The sequence below is a fragment of the Lipotes vexillifer genome, unplaced genomic scaffold, assembly GCF_000442215.2.
Source record: "Lipotes vexillifer unplaced genomic scaffold, Lipotes_vexillifer_v1.1 scaffold1399, whole genome shotgun sequence".
Classification (NCBI taxonomy): domain Eukaryota; kingdom Metazoa; phylum Chordata; class Mammalia; order Artiodactyla; family Lipotidae; genus Lipotes; species Lipotes vexillifer.
In genome coordinates this window covers 657,094-675,518 of record NW_006782449.1, presented here as the reverse complement: position 1 = coordinate 675,518, position 18,425 = coordinate 657,094, and the positions used below count along the sequence as shown (strand labels likewise).

Sequence of the window (18,425 nt, the reverse complement as noted above, 5' to 3'; positions counted from 1 at the left end):
TTGTTTTAGCTTTCATATTTAAGTCTTTAAATAGAATTGATTTTTTTGGCTATGACGGGCAAGAGGGATCCAATTTCATTATTCTTCCTTATGAATAGCCAATGGTAAGTATACCATGTATCAAAAAGTCTATCCCTTATTTCACTGATCTACAATGCTAGATCTATAAAGAGTCAAATTCCTATGTATACATAGAACCATTTCTGTGCTGTCTATTCTGTTCCATAGGTCTATTGGTCTGTTCTTCACCAAGATAACTCTATAATAGTTGCTATAAATTTACAATAACTTTTGATATAAGTAAGGGAAATCCCTCCACCTTGTTCTTCTTCTTTAGAAATGTCATGGCTTTTCTTAGCTCATTGTCTTATCATATAAATTTGAGAATCAGCTTGTAAGTTCAATAACAAAAAACAATAACAAAGACCCTACTGGTATTTTATTTGGAATGGTATTGAATTTATGAAAACTGACATTCTTATGATACTCCTATCCATGAAAGTGTGTATCTCCCTATTTATTTAGGTCTTTATAAACTACTTCAATAAAGTTTAAAAAATTTTTCCTAAAAGTCTTGCATATTCTTTGTTAAGTTAATGCCTAGATATTTTACATTTTTGCAGTACTGCAGAGGTTGACTTTTTTAATAATTACATATGTCAAGGGGTTATAGTTAGGATTAAATAATATAAAGTACCTAAGACAGTGACTGGTGTATTGCTAGTGCTATATATATTTACTGAATAAAACAAAATAAATCACATATTCCATTTATCTCTGGTGTGTTAGTTTTAGAATAATTTTGACTAGCTATTAAAAGAACGATGTTGAGATTTTTAGTGTTTGTGTGAGATTTATATATTAATTTGGGAACAACTGAGATATTTACCATGTGGTATTGTCTTATCCATCCAAGAACTACATGCCTTTTTATTTACTCAAATATTATTTTATTTCCCTCAGTGACATATTGTAGTTTCTTCCATATTTCTTAAGTTTATTCTTAGACATGGTCTATGGTACTTCTTTTGGTTGCCATTATTATTGAGATCTTTAAAGTATTTGTAAAATATGAGCATCTATCATTTTATTTTAATTACATGAATATCCACTGTTCAAAAAAAAAGAAACGCTTTTAAACAAACAAGTGTTTCTAGTAAATTTTTCCTAACCCCAAATTCCTTTAATTACTGGGTAAGCTGAGTATTTTTTGGCATCTTCATTCCTTCTGTGATAAAATGCCTGCCTATAGCCCTATTCTGTTTTTGTTTTGTTTTTTTTTAACTGGGTTGTCTGTCTTTTTCTTCCTGGTTTTTAGGGTCTTAGTAGTTCGAAGGGTCTTTCAAAAAATGATGATTCGCTATATTTTCTATTTTGTTTAGCATTATAAAGAAAAGCTACTGATTTTTGAGTATCTGTGTGGCTGATTAGTTGTCTGGATACCCTTGAGTGATAAGATCTACCGTAGGTCTTAAAAGCATCACTACCATGACTGCTATGTTTAAAACCGCACTATAAAGGGATAAGGGTAGAAGCTGGATGGCTTGGCAGTAATCCCAGTGAGAAATGAAGGTTTCCAACCAGGGTGATAACAGTAAAGGTGGCAAGAAGTGCTGAATTTTGGATATATTTTGAAGGTAGAGCCAGTAAGATTTCCTGATGGATTAGATGTTGTCTGAGAGAGGAAGGAATTAGGGATGACTCTAAGAAACTGGAAAGAAAGTAATCATCAACTGAGATGGGGAAGGCTGAAAGCTGAGCAAATTTGAGTGGGCAAATGAAGAATTTTGATTATCATTGAGTTTTTGAAGGATGTGTAATTTCTAGTTTTCAGGTATTTGGTGTTTTGTTTTGCTTTTAAGAGTCTAGCCCTGTTTTTTCTTTTTAAACTAATTAATTAACTTATTTATTTATTTTTGGCTGCACTGGGTCTTCGTTGCTACACACGGGCTTTCTCTAGTTGTGGCGAGTGGGGGCTACTCTTCGTTGCACTGTGTGGGCTTCTCATTATGGTGGCTTCTCTTGTTGTGGAGCATGGGCTCTAGGAGTGCGGGCTCAGTAGTTTTGACTCGTGAGCTCTAGAGCACAGGCTCAGTAGTTGTGGCGCACGGCTTAGTTTCTCTGCAGCATGTGGGATCTTCCCTGACCAGGGATCGAACTTGTGTCCCCTGCATTGGCAGGCGGATTCTTAACCACTGCACCACCAGGGAAGTCCCTCTAGCCCTGTTTCCGTCAGTTTCTCTTTGTGGATACAACGTCACGCCAAATTTCAACTTCTAAAACACAGAAAAGTCAGTGCTGCTGTGCTTGAAGGAGATTTAAGAGCCCAGGCAGTCACTGAGCCATCTCTATGGAGTCCCAGGATTCTACAGAACACAATTTGAAAACCAAAGGTGTAAGGAAAGAGCTCTACATTTATTGATTTCATACAAGCATTCATGTCCTCTAATAGATTCGGGCTCTGGAAGCTCCCAGTTGAACTGGGTAGCACCAACAAGTTCACCAGCACTTACTGTATGATCATGGAAGCTAGGGTATAAAGCACTCAAACAGTCTTGGGCTCCCTACCATTCAATGGTACGCGGGCCTCTCACTGTTGTGGCCTCTCCCGTTGCGGAGCACAGGCTCCGGAAGCGCAGGCTCAGCGGCCATGGCTCACAGGCCCAGCTGCTCCACGGCATGTGGGATCTTCCCGGACCGGGGCACGAACCCGTGTCCCCTGCATTGGAAGGCGGACTCTCAACCACTGCGCCACCAGGGAAGCCCGGAAACTGTGTTTATGAAGGACATGGCAGGGAATCTACAAACAAGGTTACGAAAGGTTTCTATTCACTTCCTACAAAAGGCTTTCTAAGGGAACCATCAAAAGTTCTGCAGCTTTTGAAAAGGTTAAACTAGATGTTCTCCTTTGTCCCTTTTTGATATAAAATTGTTTGAACTTACAGAATTAAATATGTTAATTACAGCGACCCTGGAGCACACATATATAGGACATACAAATGTGAAGGAACCATTCTGCAGAGCTGTCAGAAAACTTCAGACCAAGGTTACTTAAATATCAGATATAAGAAAGTCTTATGCAAAATAAAAGGGTTGCCACTAGCAATACAATGCTAAAACCTGTCACTGAATCTGCAACTCAATCAAGGTAACTAGTACATACATTAGATGGTTGGCAGAGATTTATACCAATGCTGCATTACATTCTAGACCAAAAAATTGGTATAAGGCCTTTGTATTACATTCTTATAAGGATATAGATCTCAGAGTACCACAGATGTTATATTTAGCTACTGAAATATTTTTAACAAAGTCACCTCAAAGCCCTTTTGTATATTAAATGGACCACTAACAGAAAGGACCACTAACAAATGTTTCAAATAATGTACAGGAAGGTTGGCAAATTTTTTTCTGTAAACAGCCAGATAATAAATATTTTTGGCTTTGTAGGCCATACAATCTCTATAGCAACTACTGCTGCTGTAGTGTGAAATGCCAAACAGTATGTAAACAAGTAGGTACAGCTGGGTTCCAATAAAATTTTATTTGAAAAAAATAGGCAGGGGGCGAGGGTTGATCCATAGCTATGGTTTGCTGGTCTGTGGTCTAGAGTACAACTACATCAACATAACACAAGTCCACAAAGCTGGACACGTGTGGGGAATGAGTTTTGTGGAAATAACTCTAGCCTGGTATGCTGATATGAGGTACCCATAAGGAGGGATGGCAGAAAAATACTTTAAAGATGCTCAGCTTCAAACATGGCATAGCAGTGGAATACTAGAACCTTTAAAAGCAGAAAAGCAACTGGTAAAAAACAATGAAAATAAGATAGCAAGTTCAAGTGGCAGTAATAAACACAAGCTCTGCAGTTAGAATAATAATAAATCACTTTAATAATTTCACAGAACTGTGTAATTTTAGATGGAAGTGGCCTTAGAAATAACCTTGTCCAACTTACTCCTTTTATGGAAGAGGAACCTAAAACCCATAGTGTAGCAAATTAACAAGAAGAGTTGCAAACTAAAACTATTTTTGGACAACAAGGATGGGATTACATCACCAAACAGGGTCTGTAATGCAAGCGTCAGATCTCAGTTAAAACGATAAAGCTGTTATACAACATGAATTATTTATAAGTAAAAACAAGAGTAGTGAAATTTCCCATTTGATCTGAGCTTAGTATGTTGATGTGGTTAAAATGAGAAACAGGTAATAAATATGTAGAAATTCATCTAAGTAAATAATATACAAATACGTGAGAATACAAATAAATAATTACAAAAATATTTGGCATTTTATTTCAACACAAGTATAATAATATGGCCAAAGAAAAGTGCATTTTTATATAAATCCTCTGGGAACTAATATAGATTACCACAAACAGTAGGAATCAGTATATATTGTAGAATATAATATCATGGGCTTTGGGGGCAAACTGCATCTGGATTCATATCCTTTATAAGACAGATAACCTTAAGGAAGTTACCTAATTTTTAAGAGTATCAGTTCACTCATATATAAAATGTTGACAGTAACACCTACCTTATAAGATTCTTAGGAAGATTTTTAAAAGTCGTCTATACACATATAAATGTCCCAATACATAGCAGATGTATTTCCTTTCTTTATTCTTCTATACACGATTCTGGTAACGATAATAATAACTAACGTTCAACTAACACATGTACGTTAGGCACTTTTCAATGTGCTTTGCATACGCTAATTTACTTATCCTCACAATACTCACTCTGTGAGGTAAGTGATATTATTATTCCTACTTTTTAGTTAAAGAAACAGGCAAAAGCATTTAAGGCCACACAGCTACTGAGTAGTGATTCAAGATTCAAACCCAAGCAATCCAGAATAATGAAATTCCAATAAAAAGGCAGAACTACCTAAAGAATTAGCTCTGAGAGTAATATAAATGTCACTTATTCACTCTGATTAGTTCCCACTACCTCTTCCACTTCAAAATATAAAGAAAATTACAATTCGTGCATTAAGGGAGTTTAGTGACCAGAGCTACCATAGAACACTCAATGTAAAGTAACTGTGAAGGACTCTATATTCTACTGGGTTCCTCTATTCTGGCTATGCTACAGATGAAAATCACACATGAAGCTTTAAAGATAACATAGATGCCCAAACTCCACCCCTGACTTTCTGAATAGGAACTCCAGGGTGAGGCTCAGACACATGCATTTTTAAAACATTCTACATATGATTTTAGAGCATAGCCAGAATGAAGAATTACAGTTCTAAACACTGAAGATGTGATGGCAATGCAAGTCAAGTGGCATCTGGACCAAGATGATTTTCAAAGGTAAAATTACATGCGAGAAGTGTCAGTAAAGAACAGGGGATGCTGAGTTAGGACAGTGAGAAGAGAGAATGAGGTGGACAGTGGGGTAAGAAGCCAGGCAGGGAGGCAGGTCCCCTCGCAGGTGCCTGGAAGGCCAGGTTAGACACACAAGGGGAAGCAAATGGAAATGCAGACTCCATGGCCGCAGCGGCACCTCAGCAACACCATCTGATGGCTCTTGTGTGACCAGTGAAAAGATCCATTTTTTTTGGTCACTGCTTACCCTTGCAAATGCAACAGTGCTCTCCTCATCATTGTTGCTGCTTTTTTTCATAACTTGCCACCACTGCTAGTTTTGTTATTAATTGCAATTCAGTGACTTGGTCCCAATCTTGCTGAATAAAACACCTGAGATTTGGCTTAACTTTCTCACCTTAAAATGTAGGAAATAAATTCATTATTACATCAACTTCAACCAATATTAATATAGTCATTAAATAAAACATGAATGGTAAGAAAGTACACAAAGTATATGGGGGATCATTTTCACAACAGTAGACCACAACAAAGTAAAATCAAGCATAGCACCAGAATAATGTAAAACTCTAAATACAGGTTTCACAGAATTTAAACATTCCTGAGACAACATCTAACTGAGGCTTCCATTTGGTGGTATTACAACTGAACTAATCAAGAGGAACATAACTCTATCTTGTTTCAAAAACTCATAATAACAAAGAAGCCATTTATTCCAACAAACTCTTGGGGGTTCTTAACTGTTTTTATTTTAATCACTGTCTCTTGAGAATTGAATGGAATCTGGAACTTTTTTCCAGAACAGAAATGCAAGTGCACATAAACATAGCATTTTCCAGGTAACATCAGTGACACCATGCACCTTGGCCAGCTGAAGAACCCTGGCGTTGTAGAATTCCTAAAGACCCACTGCAGGGAAAAATTCATTTTCTTTCTCTGTTCTAAATATTTCACAACATAGATGCAAACCATTTCATAAGTATGGAGATGTGGATTTTGTACATGTTTATCCCTCTGTGGCACCAGCAGATCCCTAAACAAATGATTCAACAGTGCTCCTATTTCCAGGTGAGCTGCTGCTTGCTGATATGCCCCTCTTTTGTGCAGCACCACTTCTGAATCACACTTGTTTATAACACAAGACAACTGTGTGAAATGGTGAACATACACTGATTTAGATTTGGAAGACAAGTGTTCATGTCCAGGCCTGACACGTTTTAGCAGTATGATGTTAAAACGTTTGACCTATGCCTTCAATTTACTGTCTGCAAGAAGAAAGTTTAATCCAACTCCATCAATGTTCAGTGAGTACTGAGTAAAGCTTCAGTGTCCTCATCTGATAAGTGGTAATAGTGTTTAATTGATATGTTTTGAAGATTAAATAAGATAATACATGTAAAGAGCATAGCAAAATGCCTGGCACAGAGTAAACGCTCAGGAATCAGCTATTATTAATGTGCCTCATGTTGGATAAAATATCTGTCTTGCAGGGTAACAAGAGATACACATGGACTTGGAATAAGCAGTGTGTTAAATAAATGGTGGTACCTCTCTCCACGTCTGTGGACATAAGGGGGAGCTGGGACACACAGGAATGAGTAACATGCTGAGCGGAAGCCTGGAGAGGCTGCCCATCTCCTCCCCTCCACGAGGGAAGCAATCACTCCCCAAGCTCATGCTGCTGTTCATGGCTGAAAAGACTCAGCTGATTCCTTCTGTGGGATTTGCCCCAGGATGAAAAGAGCTGCCTCACCCAAGGTCACACCCCTTCCTCAGGGCACCACAGATCCAATGACTGAATGACATGGGACTTAAAGGCTGAGGCCTTAGACTCAATTCAGGACAAGTCCAAAGTCTATCCCAGCTCCAGAGTTCCCAAGGTCACTGAAGCTTTCTAGGCAATTGAAATGCAATTCAACTTCTCCCTCTGCCCAACCCTGCCTCTTTCACTCCCTCAAGGTACTGATCCCAAGGATACTCCCATACACAAGTCTGTCTCAGAGTCGGCTGCCTAGGGAATCGAGTTACGACACTTGCCCAAAGTCAGAAAGCTAATGAGAGATCAAAATGTGATCTACTACAGGTGAGCCAGCATCATTCCACAATTATAAAATGAGCAGAAGAGACCAAATGAAAGAATGAACCAAAAGACCTAGAAGGTAACATTATAAATAATTCCCTAAAATATTCTAACAATGCCTCATTTGTGGATTGGAATAAAAATTAAGGAAGGTCCCTATTGAAGCTGAGTTGATGAGACACAAGAAAGCATCCATCCCTACGTGGAGAGGAAACTGGGAAGATGAAGAAGGGAAATTTCCTGGGATGTTTTCCATTTCACTTCAAAAGCAGAGACTAATTGGACCGAAAGGGGCTTTAAAGACAGAACAGTTCCTGCTCTTTCTTTTATACAAGAGGAAACTGCAACCCAGAGGGTCGCTTTGCTTCCCAAGAGTACAAGGTCACAGAGTAGCCTGGTCTAGGCCTTTTAATCTCCAGAGTCCTTTAGCTTTGTCTTCAATATGTGATTTTGACACTTTATGTAAAATGTAACACCCACAAAAGATTCATATATATTCCAACGTAAGTATAAAATGTATTATAAAACTATGTATGACTTTTGAATTAGGCATCAGTGTCTCTCCCCACCCTCCCCATCAATGTGGATAATTGGAATTTGACTACATTATGAGTTTTCACAGAATGGCTTTCAGAGGAAGGCTAGAACTCCAGCAATTAAACTTCAAAAAATATTGTATCTTAATGGCCTTATCTCAGAATGAGGATAATAATTATTATCTCATCCAACAGGATGCCATAAAGACTAAATATTTAATGGTAGCAATACATTCTAAATGCCACATAAACAAATACCATAGCGATACATACAGTAACTTCTGGCAGGTTAACATTATAGCAGGTTAATATTACACAGAACTCATTGAAAAGAGCCCAAGTAACACACAGAACATTTAGACATCTGACTGTTTCCAATCAAGAGAGCAAGATGTGGGACTTCCCTGGTGGTCCAGTGGTTGGGACTCCTTGCTCCCAATGCAGGAGGCATGGGTTCAATCTCTGGTCGGGGAACTAAGATCCCACATGCCCCATGGCACGGCCAAAAAATTTCAAAAATAAAATAAAATAAACCATCTACAGATTTCAAATAATCAAAAAAAATTTTTAAAAAGAGAGCAAGATTTAAACTGATAAACATAAATTTAATCAAGACATCCCAATTCTTAAAAATCCCTGTGGTACGCAAATCTACAACCAAGGAATCTAAGACCTTTGAGGGAAAAAAAGGACAATGGGATGGAAGTTAAAAGAAACTCAGGAGATCTTGAAAATACTTTAAAATTATTAAAATAAAATAGGGCAACCATAATAAGAGGAAAATATCACGGACATTTTATACATTTTGAACTTGTTCCAATAGGTACTATATTATTCATTTTTATATACGATTTCTGCTTGCTAAGAAACCTCTCAGAATCTGTCTTTTGTTACAATGAATTATAAATATTATTTGCCAAGAAACATTACCTTCTTCCCTATCTGCATCTACATTCTTTATCCAAAGTGCTCAAAGAACAAACTGGATTCCAAAAGGCTTCACTATTTTAAATGTTTGGGTAAATTTTATTTCCCTTGCCTGGGAAAGTTGAGGTAGCCCCAGGCAAAAGTCCCTCCATAGCACAGCTCAGTCCAGGGTTTCCATCATGTCAGAAATAGGCTTTGGGACCCCTTTACTGTAGTTCAGCTCCCTGAATTTTAATAAACTAGAGAGCAGTACTAAGACCCTTTGGTTCTTTTATCAATTCCTAGGGCTTCTTTGAAAAATCTCTATTTCTACTGTGCTATAGCTTTTTAAAAGTTGCCTCTTTTCACCTAACCCATTTCTAGTTACAGCAGTAACAATTTGCAGATGAAACTATAAGTCAAAAGAAAAGACCTACAGAAGCAAATTCATGAATATCAGAATTTTATATAAAGATAAACTGTGGTTAGAAAACAGACGATAACAGTATTAGGCTAGATAACTAAGATAATGTGGTGTAAACTAATCTGCCTAGCGACCAACCAATGGCTTGGATGAAAATCAGTCAGCGATTCATTAATTTATGATGTTCCTACATTTATATACAGATACTAAGATAATAAGCTATATGAAAATTCCAGAGAAACAACATTTATGTTTACTTTCCTTGCAGGAAAATATAAAATACAAATGAACGCTGTTGAAATATTATATAAAACATGTTGGACTAAATCAGTAGCCTTCAAAATAAGTAATCCCTTCAAAAGGGAGCATCTTAAAACTTTTCAAGGAACACAGAGTTTTGTAAGCACACGTAGTTTTAAGGCACAGTTAGTTTAAAGGAATTGATTTTGGGATGCTAAATATGCAAATTAACACCTTCACTAAAACCGTGAGGGTAGAAATTTTCTCTCTTCAAGGAAAATAATCAAGGATGTAAGATTTCTAACATTTAAAGGAAAGTCTGTCATGCAGTTTTTTTAATGGATGATTATGGATATCAAACAGTTATGTCGAATATTCTACTGAATATACTTAAAAGAACAATAGTTTTATTTTTTAATGTCAATATTCACAATGTCCTCAAAATTATATCTTTTGCAAATGTTTAAACTTACTATTAAAAAGTTTTAGCTGTCACACTATGGAGAACAGTATGGAGGTTCCTTAAAAAACTAAAAATGGAACTACCATATGACCCAGCAATCCCACTACTGGGCATATACCCGAGAAAACCATAATTCGAAAAGAGTCATGTACTACAATGTTCACTGCAGCTCTGTTTACAATAGCCAGGACATGGAAGCAACCTAAGTGTCCATCGACAGATGAATGTATAAAGAAGACATGGCACATATATACTATGGAATACTACTCAGCCATAAAAAGAAATGAAATTGAGTTATTTGTAGTGAGGTGGATGGACCTAGAGTCTGTCATACAGAGTGAAGTAAGTCAGAAAGAGAAAAAGAAATACCATATGTTAACACATATGTATGGAATCTAAAAAAAAAAAAAAAAAAAGGCTCTGACGAACCTAGGGGCAGGACAGGAATAAAGACACAGACATAGAGAATGGACTTGAGGACATGGAGAGGGACAAGGGTCAGCTGGGACGAAGTGAGAGAATGACATGGACATATATACACCACCAAATATAAAATAGATAGCTAGTGAGAAGCAGCTGCATAGCACAGGGCGATCAGCTCGGTGCTTTGTGACCACCTAGAGGGGTGGGATAAGGAGGGTGGGAGGGAGGAGATATGGGGATATAGGTATAGGTACAGCTGATTCACTTTGTTATAAAGCAGAAACTAACACACCATTGTAAAGCAATTATACTCCAATAAAGATGTTAAAAAAAAAAACGTTTTAGCTGTCAATATAAAAATGTGCAAGGGATTAGACATTTCTTGATACTCATTAGAGAGATGATGAGCAAAAAAGTTTGAAAGCCACTGGACTACGTCATGTCAAGGTTTCACTAACCTCTAGTGTTCTAATGTCAAGATTCTAAATAAGGCTCTTTCTATATAAGTCCTAGGCTATCTGGAGTGACACAGAAAGGTTGGGCCCATTAAAGAGCCCTTGGTAGAGAAGGTGAGATCTGAGCAGGGTTTTATGAATGGAAAACAGGGGACCTGAAGAACCTGGGAAAAGATGAAGAGGCCTCTGCAGGAGAGGCAAAGTGGACGTGCCCGGGGGGAAAATGGGAAGAGTGTGGGTTTTCAGGTCTCAAGAAGCTTGAGTTCAAATCCAGCTTTTACTACATTTTGGCTGAGCTACTTTGAAGAAATCTTCATTTCTATTTTGATGATCAAACGAAGAGATAGAAAATAAAATTTTAAATTATAAACAGCACATGTTAGTCATTAAACCCTTTTCCACCAGAAACCATTGAGCAGTAGCAGTTTACACAATGGTCAAAAGCATGAGCTCTAGAACCAACAGCCTGTGTTAAGACAAAAACTGCCATTTCCTGGAGGAAGGATCTCAGCCAGGTTAACGAAACCTCTCTGTGCTCAATTAGCCTTATGTGTAAAAGGGAGATAATTAAGGAACAACCCACTTGATAGGGTTATTGTGAGGATTAAGTGAGTTAGTGCACGTAAAGAGCTTAAAATCATGCTCAAAAGAATTATGTGGTTGCTTTATTATTGTTGTTGGTGGTATTCCTATTATTACTCCCTGATTCTCAATGTCAAACAGAGATCAAGAGATTACCAACCACTAATACGTATTTGTTGGATTAAGAATCTAAAAAGGGGTGGGGGTCTGGTGGGGAGGGAGGACAAGCAGGCCGCTAAGTCTGTAGGAGGGCTTTAATAATAAAGCCACCAATATGGCTCCCTGGTTTCTCCGCAAAAGTATGTGACAACGATCTAGTGAACTTCTCTGCTGTCATAACTAACAAAGTAGCCTATATCTTTTCCCCTTGCTTAAAAGCCAAAACCCCAAAAGAACACATTGCAATTTATGCTACAAAGAATATCTTGATATAATCGGTAGGATTATATTTGGTAGTTAAGTAAGATGGCACATTTGTTAGAAATGATTCTGCAACATGGTAGGTACATTCTGTCCTTACCTAAGGGAGTTCTGACACTAAAGGACCAAAAGACCTCATTATAAAATACCCTTACCTATTATTAACACACCAACCACAGAACCAAAAGTAGCAATATGACACAAACCCTTTGAGCTCTGAATGTAATTTTTTAGTCATTATTGGAATAATTTTATTGGAATACTTTTTAAATTACAGAAGTAATTCGTAGTTCCTCATTCACATTCTTTAAAATACATACATATATATTTACACACACACACACACACACACACACACACACACACACACACACTTTTTAAAAAATAAAAAATTGGTTTTCCACCCCTGACTTTTCAAATCACATTCAGGACAAGATGCATAGTTTTTCAGAAATTATTTTAGAAGTTAGAAGTTTTGGCTAAAGTCTTGACCAAAATGTGGAAACACAAAGCTCAGAAATGTGATATTTTAAGAAAAGCATTTAAAAGACCATGTTTTAACTTTTAAAAAGAAGTCCCAGAACTATAACTACAGGGTAATGTGCCAAATAGATTGTGCTGCTTTCCAATTTCATTTAAGCATTCTATCTGAGCTAAAATTCAGGATATGTTCAATATTCTGAGATTTTGCTAACAGGTAATATGTACTGAGAAGCAATAGATTGGCATTCGGAATTTTTAACTTACAAGTATGTCTGGCCAGTGAGTAGTTGGATCCACCACTAGTCAAACCAAATCCCTCAGGAATTTGACTAGAGCTTCGAGGTCTGGTCAGCAGTTTAGGAGGTTCAATTTCCGCACCAAATTCAGCTCCTATTACTCCTAGTAAAACAATAGCAGTAGCTTGCTTTCGTCTTTCCTCATAAGATGTGGACATTTTTTTCATTTGTGGGACACTTGATAAGCAACCTGAAAACCAAAACATAAGAATAGAAATTAAAAGACTATCAATACATATGATAAGAAACACATTCCAGATTGGTCACTCAGGAATGAACAGGCTTTTCAACAAATGGCACAGGAACAACTGGTTTTCCATGTGCAAAAGAATGAAATTGGATTTCTACCTCTCACCATGTAAGAAAATCAACTCAAAATGGATTACAGTCCTAAATATAAGAGCTAAAACTAAATAACTTGCAGAAAAAAAAAATAGATGTATATTTTTTCATGATCTTGGGTTACACAATGATTTCTTAGATATTATAGCAAAAGCATGAGTAATTTAAAAATTTTTTTAAATTGAACTTCAGTATTAAAAACTTTTGTGCTTCAAATGACATAATCAGGAAAGTAAGAAGAACATAGAGACTGAGAGAAAATATTGCAAATTATATATCTAATAAGGGATTGTACCCAGAATACTTAAGGACCTCTTCTTACAACTCAATATTAAGAAAATCCAACTTTTAAAATGAGCAACCAATTTAAATAGGTATTTCTCCAAAGATATATGAATGGCCAATATGCATATTAAATCTGTTCAACATCACTGGTCATTAGAAAAATGGAAATCAAAACCACAGTGAGATACCACTTCATATCTACTAGAATGGCTGCAATTAAAAGGACAGACCATGACATGTATTATTGAGTCTGTATGGAAAATGAAACTCTCATGCATTGCTGGTGGCAATGTACAATGATACAACTATTAATACTTTGGAAAATAGTTTGGCAGTTAGAGTTATAACATATGGCCCAGCAATCCCACTCCTAGGTATCTACCCAAGAGGAGTGAAAACAAACGTACACATACAGACTTGTACATGAATGTCCACAGCAGCATTATTCATAAGAGCCAAAAAGTAGAAACAACTCAAAAGTCCATCAGCTGATAAACGTCTAAACAAAATGTGCTACACCCATCCAATAAAATATTATTCAGCAATAAAAAGGAATGAAGCATAAATACATGCTGCAATGTGGATGATCTTGAAAACACTATGCTAAGGGAAAAAAGCCAGTCACAAAGGACCACGTGTTGTTGTATAATTCCATTTACGTGAAATGTCCAGAATAGGCAAATCTATATAGACAGAAAGTAGACTGGGACTGAGGTGAAATGGTTAATGATGGCTAATGAGTACTAGGTTTTTGAGATGAAAAACTTATAATATTAGATTATGATATCTGCACAACTCCAAATATACTAAGAATCGCTGGATTCTACATTTTAAAGGATGAATTTTATGGAATATAAATCATATCTAAATAAAGCTGTTTTTAAGAAAAAATTGCTAACTCATTTATTAATTTGCCCACTAACTTTACAAATATTTATCGAGCACCTACTTTGGGCCAGGGAATTGCAAACAGGAAAATAAGTAGTCCAGGTTCTCAAGAAGCTCACTACTACATACAAAAGGAGCGCCTGTCCACAAAGGAGGAAATGCTGAATTTAAAACTCAAAAGATAAGTGGAGGTTTCCCAGGAAATAAGAGAGATGGACAAGAAGATGAAGGCAAAGGATGAATATTTTGTCCAGATGGACCAGAATGCAGAAGCCCAACCCGCCGTTTGAAGAAGTACTCACAACCTGGGCAAAGCTCAGTATAATTTCATATGCAGAAGAAATGCCAGCATGACACCCAAAACATAATGGAGAACAATTCGAAATCTTTATAAGTATCAGTAACTAGGTAATGGGGGAATTACATTATTAACACATAACACTCTACTTCTTAAAATTTACTTTCCCAGCCTTTCTCTAAGGTAACTACGCCTCATTCATTCTCCCAACTGCTCCCAAGATTTGGTCTTTTGCTCAGTCCTACCCTTTTCTAGCTCTACTTGTTTCTGTAAGTGGTCTACCTGTTATTTTTTTGTTTGACATTTATTATACGATATCACAAACATCAAAAGAATTACATTGAGAATATATAAAGAATATAATGAAATATACATGTATACAAGTAACTTTATAAAATCTTAATGTTTTCCATAGGTGCTGCAGATTTTTTAAAGTAATTAATTAATGTGGATATAACTAAAGCCTACCATGGATTGTGTCTTGACTTTACTATGCCTCCCTCTTGCCCTAGAGGTCACCATGATCCTGACCTTATCAAATACTTTTTATCTATCTATCTATTATATAATCATATCAATGTTACTTGAAATGCATATTTTCTGGCCTTGAACTATGCTTGCATTCCAGGGGTAAACTCAGAGTACATGGATGAATGGAGATCAATAGATAGATGGGTAGGTAGGTAGGTAGGTAGGTAGGTAGGTAGGTAGGTAAATAGGCCAATAGACAAGACTCTGAACTAAATTTGCTAATAGAGTTTTTTGAGTTTATGTCCATAGGCAAGATTGAACTATGATTTTCTTTTCATGTACTATTCTTGTTGGGTCTTGGTAGCAATAAAATACAAGCCTCCAAAACTGGGTCAACTTTTACTCCCCAATTCTTTGAAAACAGTTAAAGGATTCTTGACGTTAGATGACAATTCTCCTCTAAAATGACCAGGGTCTGTGTCTCAGGATGCTCCCCTTCTCAAGTCAGGGAGTAGGGGATGCAGGGGCAGGGAAGGTGCAAGGGTGGAAGAAGGAATATTTTTTATTATGAATTCATTTTCTGTAATACTTAGTTATTTGGTTTGATTTTCTGTTTCTTCTTGAATCATTTTGGAGAGCTTATAGTTTTAGAATTACCCATTTCATCTAATTTTTTAAATGTATTGGTCTGAAGTTATTTAGAGTGTTCTCTATGATTTAAAAATCTCAGTTGTATCAGTTGCTATGAATCCTTTTAAGTATTATTTCCTTGTGTCTTCTCTAATATTATTTTTCATGCCTTTCTTAATCAGTTTTTCTAGAAATATATATTTTATCAGATTTCCAAAAATACTGTGTTTTTTGTTTTCTTTGGCGGTACGCAGGCGTCTCACCGCCGCGGCCTCTCCCGTCGCGGAGCACAGGCTCCGGACGCGCAGGCTCAGCGGCCACGGCTCGCAGGCTCAGCGGCCACGGCTCACAGGCCCAGCCGCTCAGCGGCATGTGGGATCTTCCCGGACCGGCGCACGAACCCGTGTCCCCTGCATCGGCAGGCGGACTCCCAACCACTGCGCCACCAGGGAAGCCCAATACTGTGGTTTTGATCTTACTGTTTCAGCTTTCTATTTCACTAATTTCTGCTGTTATTTTTATTATTTCTCCCACTTCCTTTAGGTTTTCTATCTGTTCTCTCTTTCTCTTTGCTTTATTTCTAGGTTCCCAGACTGAACACAGCTCACTTCTTTTCATTATTTTCTATTATGGTTAACAGTACAAGTCACATAGTGAGCATCCATTTTCCTCTACTCCTTTAATAATACAACCTCAATTTTAACTGAATAGCAATGCATTCATATTCTTTCCATGTCCTTCCAAGAACCGAGGAAGCCATAAACTAGCTCCTGGCCTTACGCTCTATTCATTGCATATTTTAAGTCCTCTTTGTTCACAGGAGCCAAAGCCTGCTTCTGGAAAGCAACTATTGGTTTTAGTCTAGATCACTGCATTTCTATTCCATTACTTGTCCACAACGATATCTATCTTTCTTGAGCCTAGTTATGCCTTGTTGGTTTTCTATTTGTATATTTAATCCATCGTAGCTATACATTTGGTACAGAGGGATTTGAAACGTGAACTTCTGAAGCTGTGTTGATTGGAGGTCAGCTTTCTGCTCTTTCTAATATTAACCCATCCAGCTTTTCTGGCTTCTTTCAATCCACTGTTCTATACATTAATTAAATCAATACAGTGAAGGGTCCTCAGACCAGTATGCCAACCAGGAAATTAGCAGCAGGGTCCTCGGAATACTTTCAGATGTTTTATTTTGTCTCTTCTTTTTTTTTTTTTTTTTTTTCCTTTTGTCATTCTATACTACTGCAAGTAAGGCAGGGAATGACAAAAGGGGAAGCTAAACGGGTGCTAAAACAAGAGGCCTTTGTACAGCAAGCTGAAGACTTTTTAACTTTAGGCTAATGGAAAGCCACTGAACAATTCTGTATAAGCTGGTTACTTGAGATTTATTGTCAGAAAGCTCATGATAGCAGTAGTATGGGATGGGGACTGTGAGGTAAAGCAAGACTGATGTCAAGTAGAAGCAAAACAAGGCTCATGCAATGGTCAAGTGGAAAACAGTGAGCACCAGTGGTGGCAGATTCACGATTCATTCCATCAGCTACTCAGTCATTCAGCATATGAGGACCAAAGATCGAGTGTATGCATGGCATTATGCAAATATGAACTAATGAATTGATATGGGATGAATTAAGATGAATTAATAGGGATAAGAAAAGCAAAGTTCCTGTCCTCATTGAATTTAGAGGCAACTAAACAGGAATTAGAAATGTAAAGGTGAAAAATCAATGAGAACTTTATGGTCTAAGAGAACAGTACGAGTAAGAACCTAAAGCATAAAGAATTTGTTGATTTCTATTGCAAGAGTAGGCCACGGGGCTGGAATGCTACGAGCAAGAAGGGAATGGTAGAACGTGAGGCGACAGTCAGGAAAGGGGCAAATCATAGATGACTCTACTGGTCATATTCGCATTGTTCAACCCTTTGAACAATGGAATTTAGGGTTTTAGAAAAACACTCTGAGCGTGTATGAAGAATGCTGAAAATGAGACGAGCAATAAACAGGGTATTGTAGAAATGAAAGTGAGAGACTCAGGTCGGTTTGGTGTTGGATGTTAAATAGGAGATGCAGAGAAGTGGATGGCTTCCAGATCCTGGTGAGGTCTGGGTAGTTAATAGGAAACACTACAGAAAGATATTTGGTGTCACACTCTGAATCCTTTAAAAGATCCTAATTAACTAAAATAAAAGTAAAACAAAATTTTTAAAACCCTTGCAAGAGAGGTAGGTCTGGACCTTCCAGAAGCCAAATTAAAAAAACAAAACAAAAACCTAGAGCACAAGGCTTCTTAGTATACTTAAATTCCATTTATTTAGCTGTGCTGAGAGACAGAATAGGATGTTGGCAAGAAGACCCAGCTGAATCTAAGAAATGAAAATGGAAAGATATTACAAAGATGTTAAGAGTTGGAAAGGAATCATTGAGTTAAAAAGTGGCATTAAAGCACTTAAGGAAAAATGGGAGAGTACTTATCTAGGAAGCTAAGGTGGTAACATCAAAGAGTAGTTACTGTTTATTTGGATTCCAAGAAAATTTTGGTGCGACTGAGAACAAAAAAGATTTGCTCTTGTTGTTGATATAGTTTCTTAGCTTCTGCATGTCACATTTTATTGTTTAAAAAAAAAGTTAGTTTAGGAAAATTGCCATTAGTTTTAAAGCATGTACAGAAAGACAAAATCTGAAATGAGACAACAGAAAATAGATCCACCTTTAAAAATATTCTAATTCTTTCATGTAAAATTTTAGCTATTATTTTCCTAATTTGCTTTATTTTGTTGTATTTCAAATCACATGCAGACTACTTTATAATAATGTTCCCCCAATGTTATAAAATTATTTTATAACTTCCAAAGTCACGGTAA

The 18,425-nt window shown here is 36.9% G+C and overlaps 1 protein-coding gene across 2 annotated transcripts in view; it reads right to left on the bottom strand.

Moving 5' to 3' along the window:
* WDR7 (WD repeat domain 7) overlaps window positions 1–18,425 on the bottom strand; it is a 353,302-nt gene that overhangs the window by 151,058 nt on the left and 183,819 nt on the right. For both annotated transcript variants that reach the window (XM_007455287.1, XM_007455286.1), the window contains one exon: window positions 12,618–12,839. In XM_007455287.1, coding sequence (XP_007455349.1) covers window positions 12,618–12,839 — 222 coding nt within the window. The remainder of the gene's footprint in view (window positions 1–12,617; window positions 12,840–18,425) is intronic.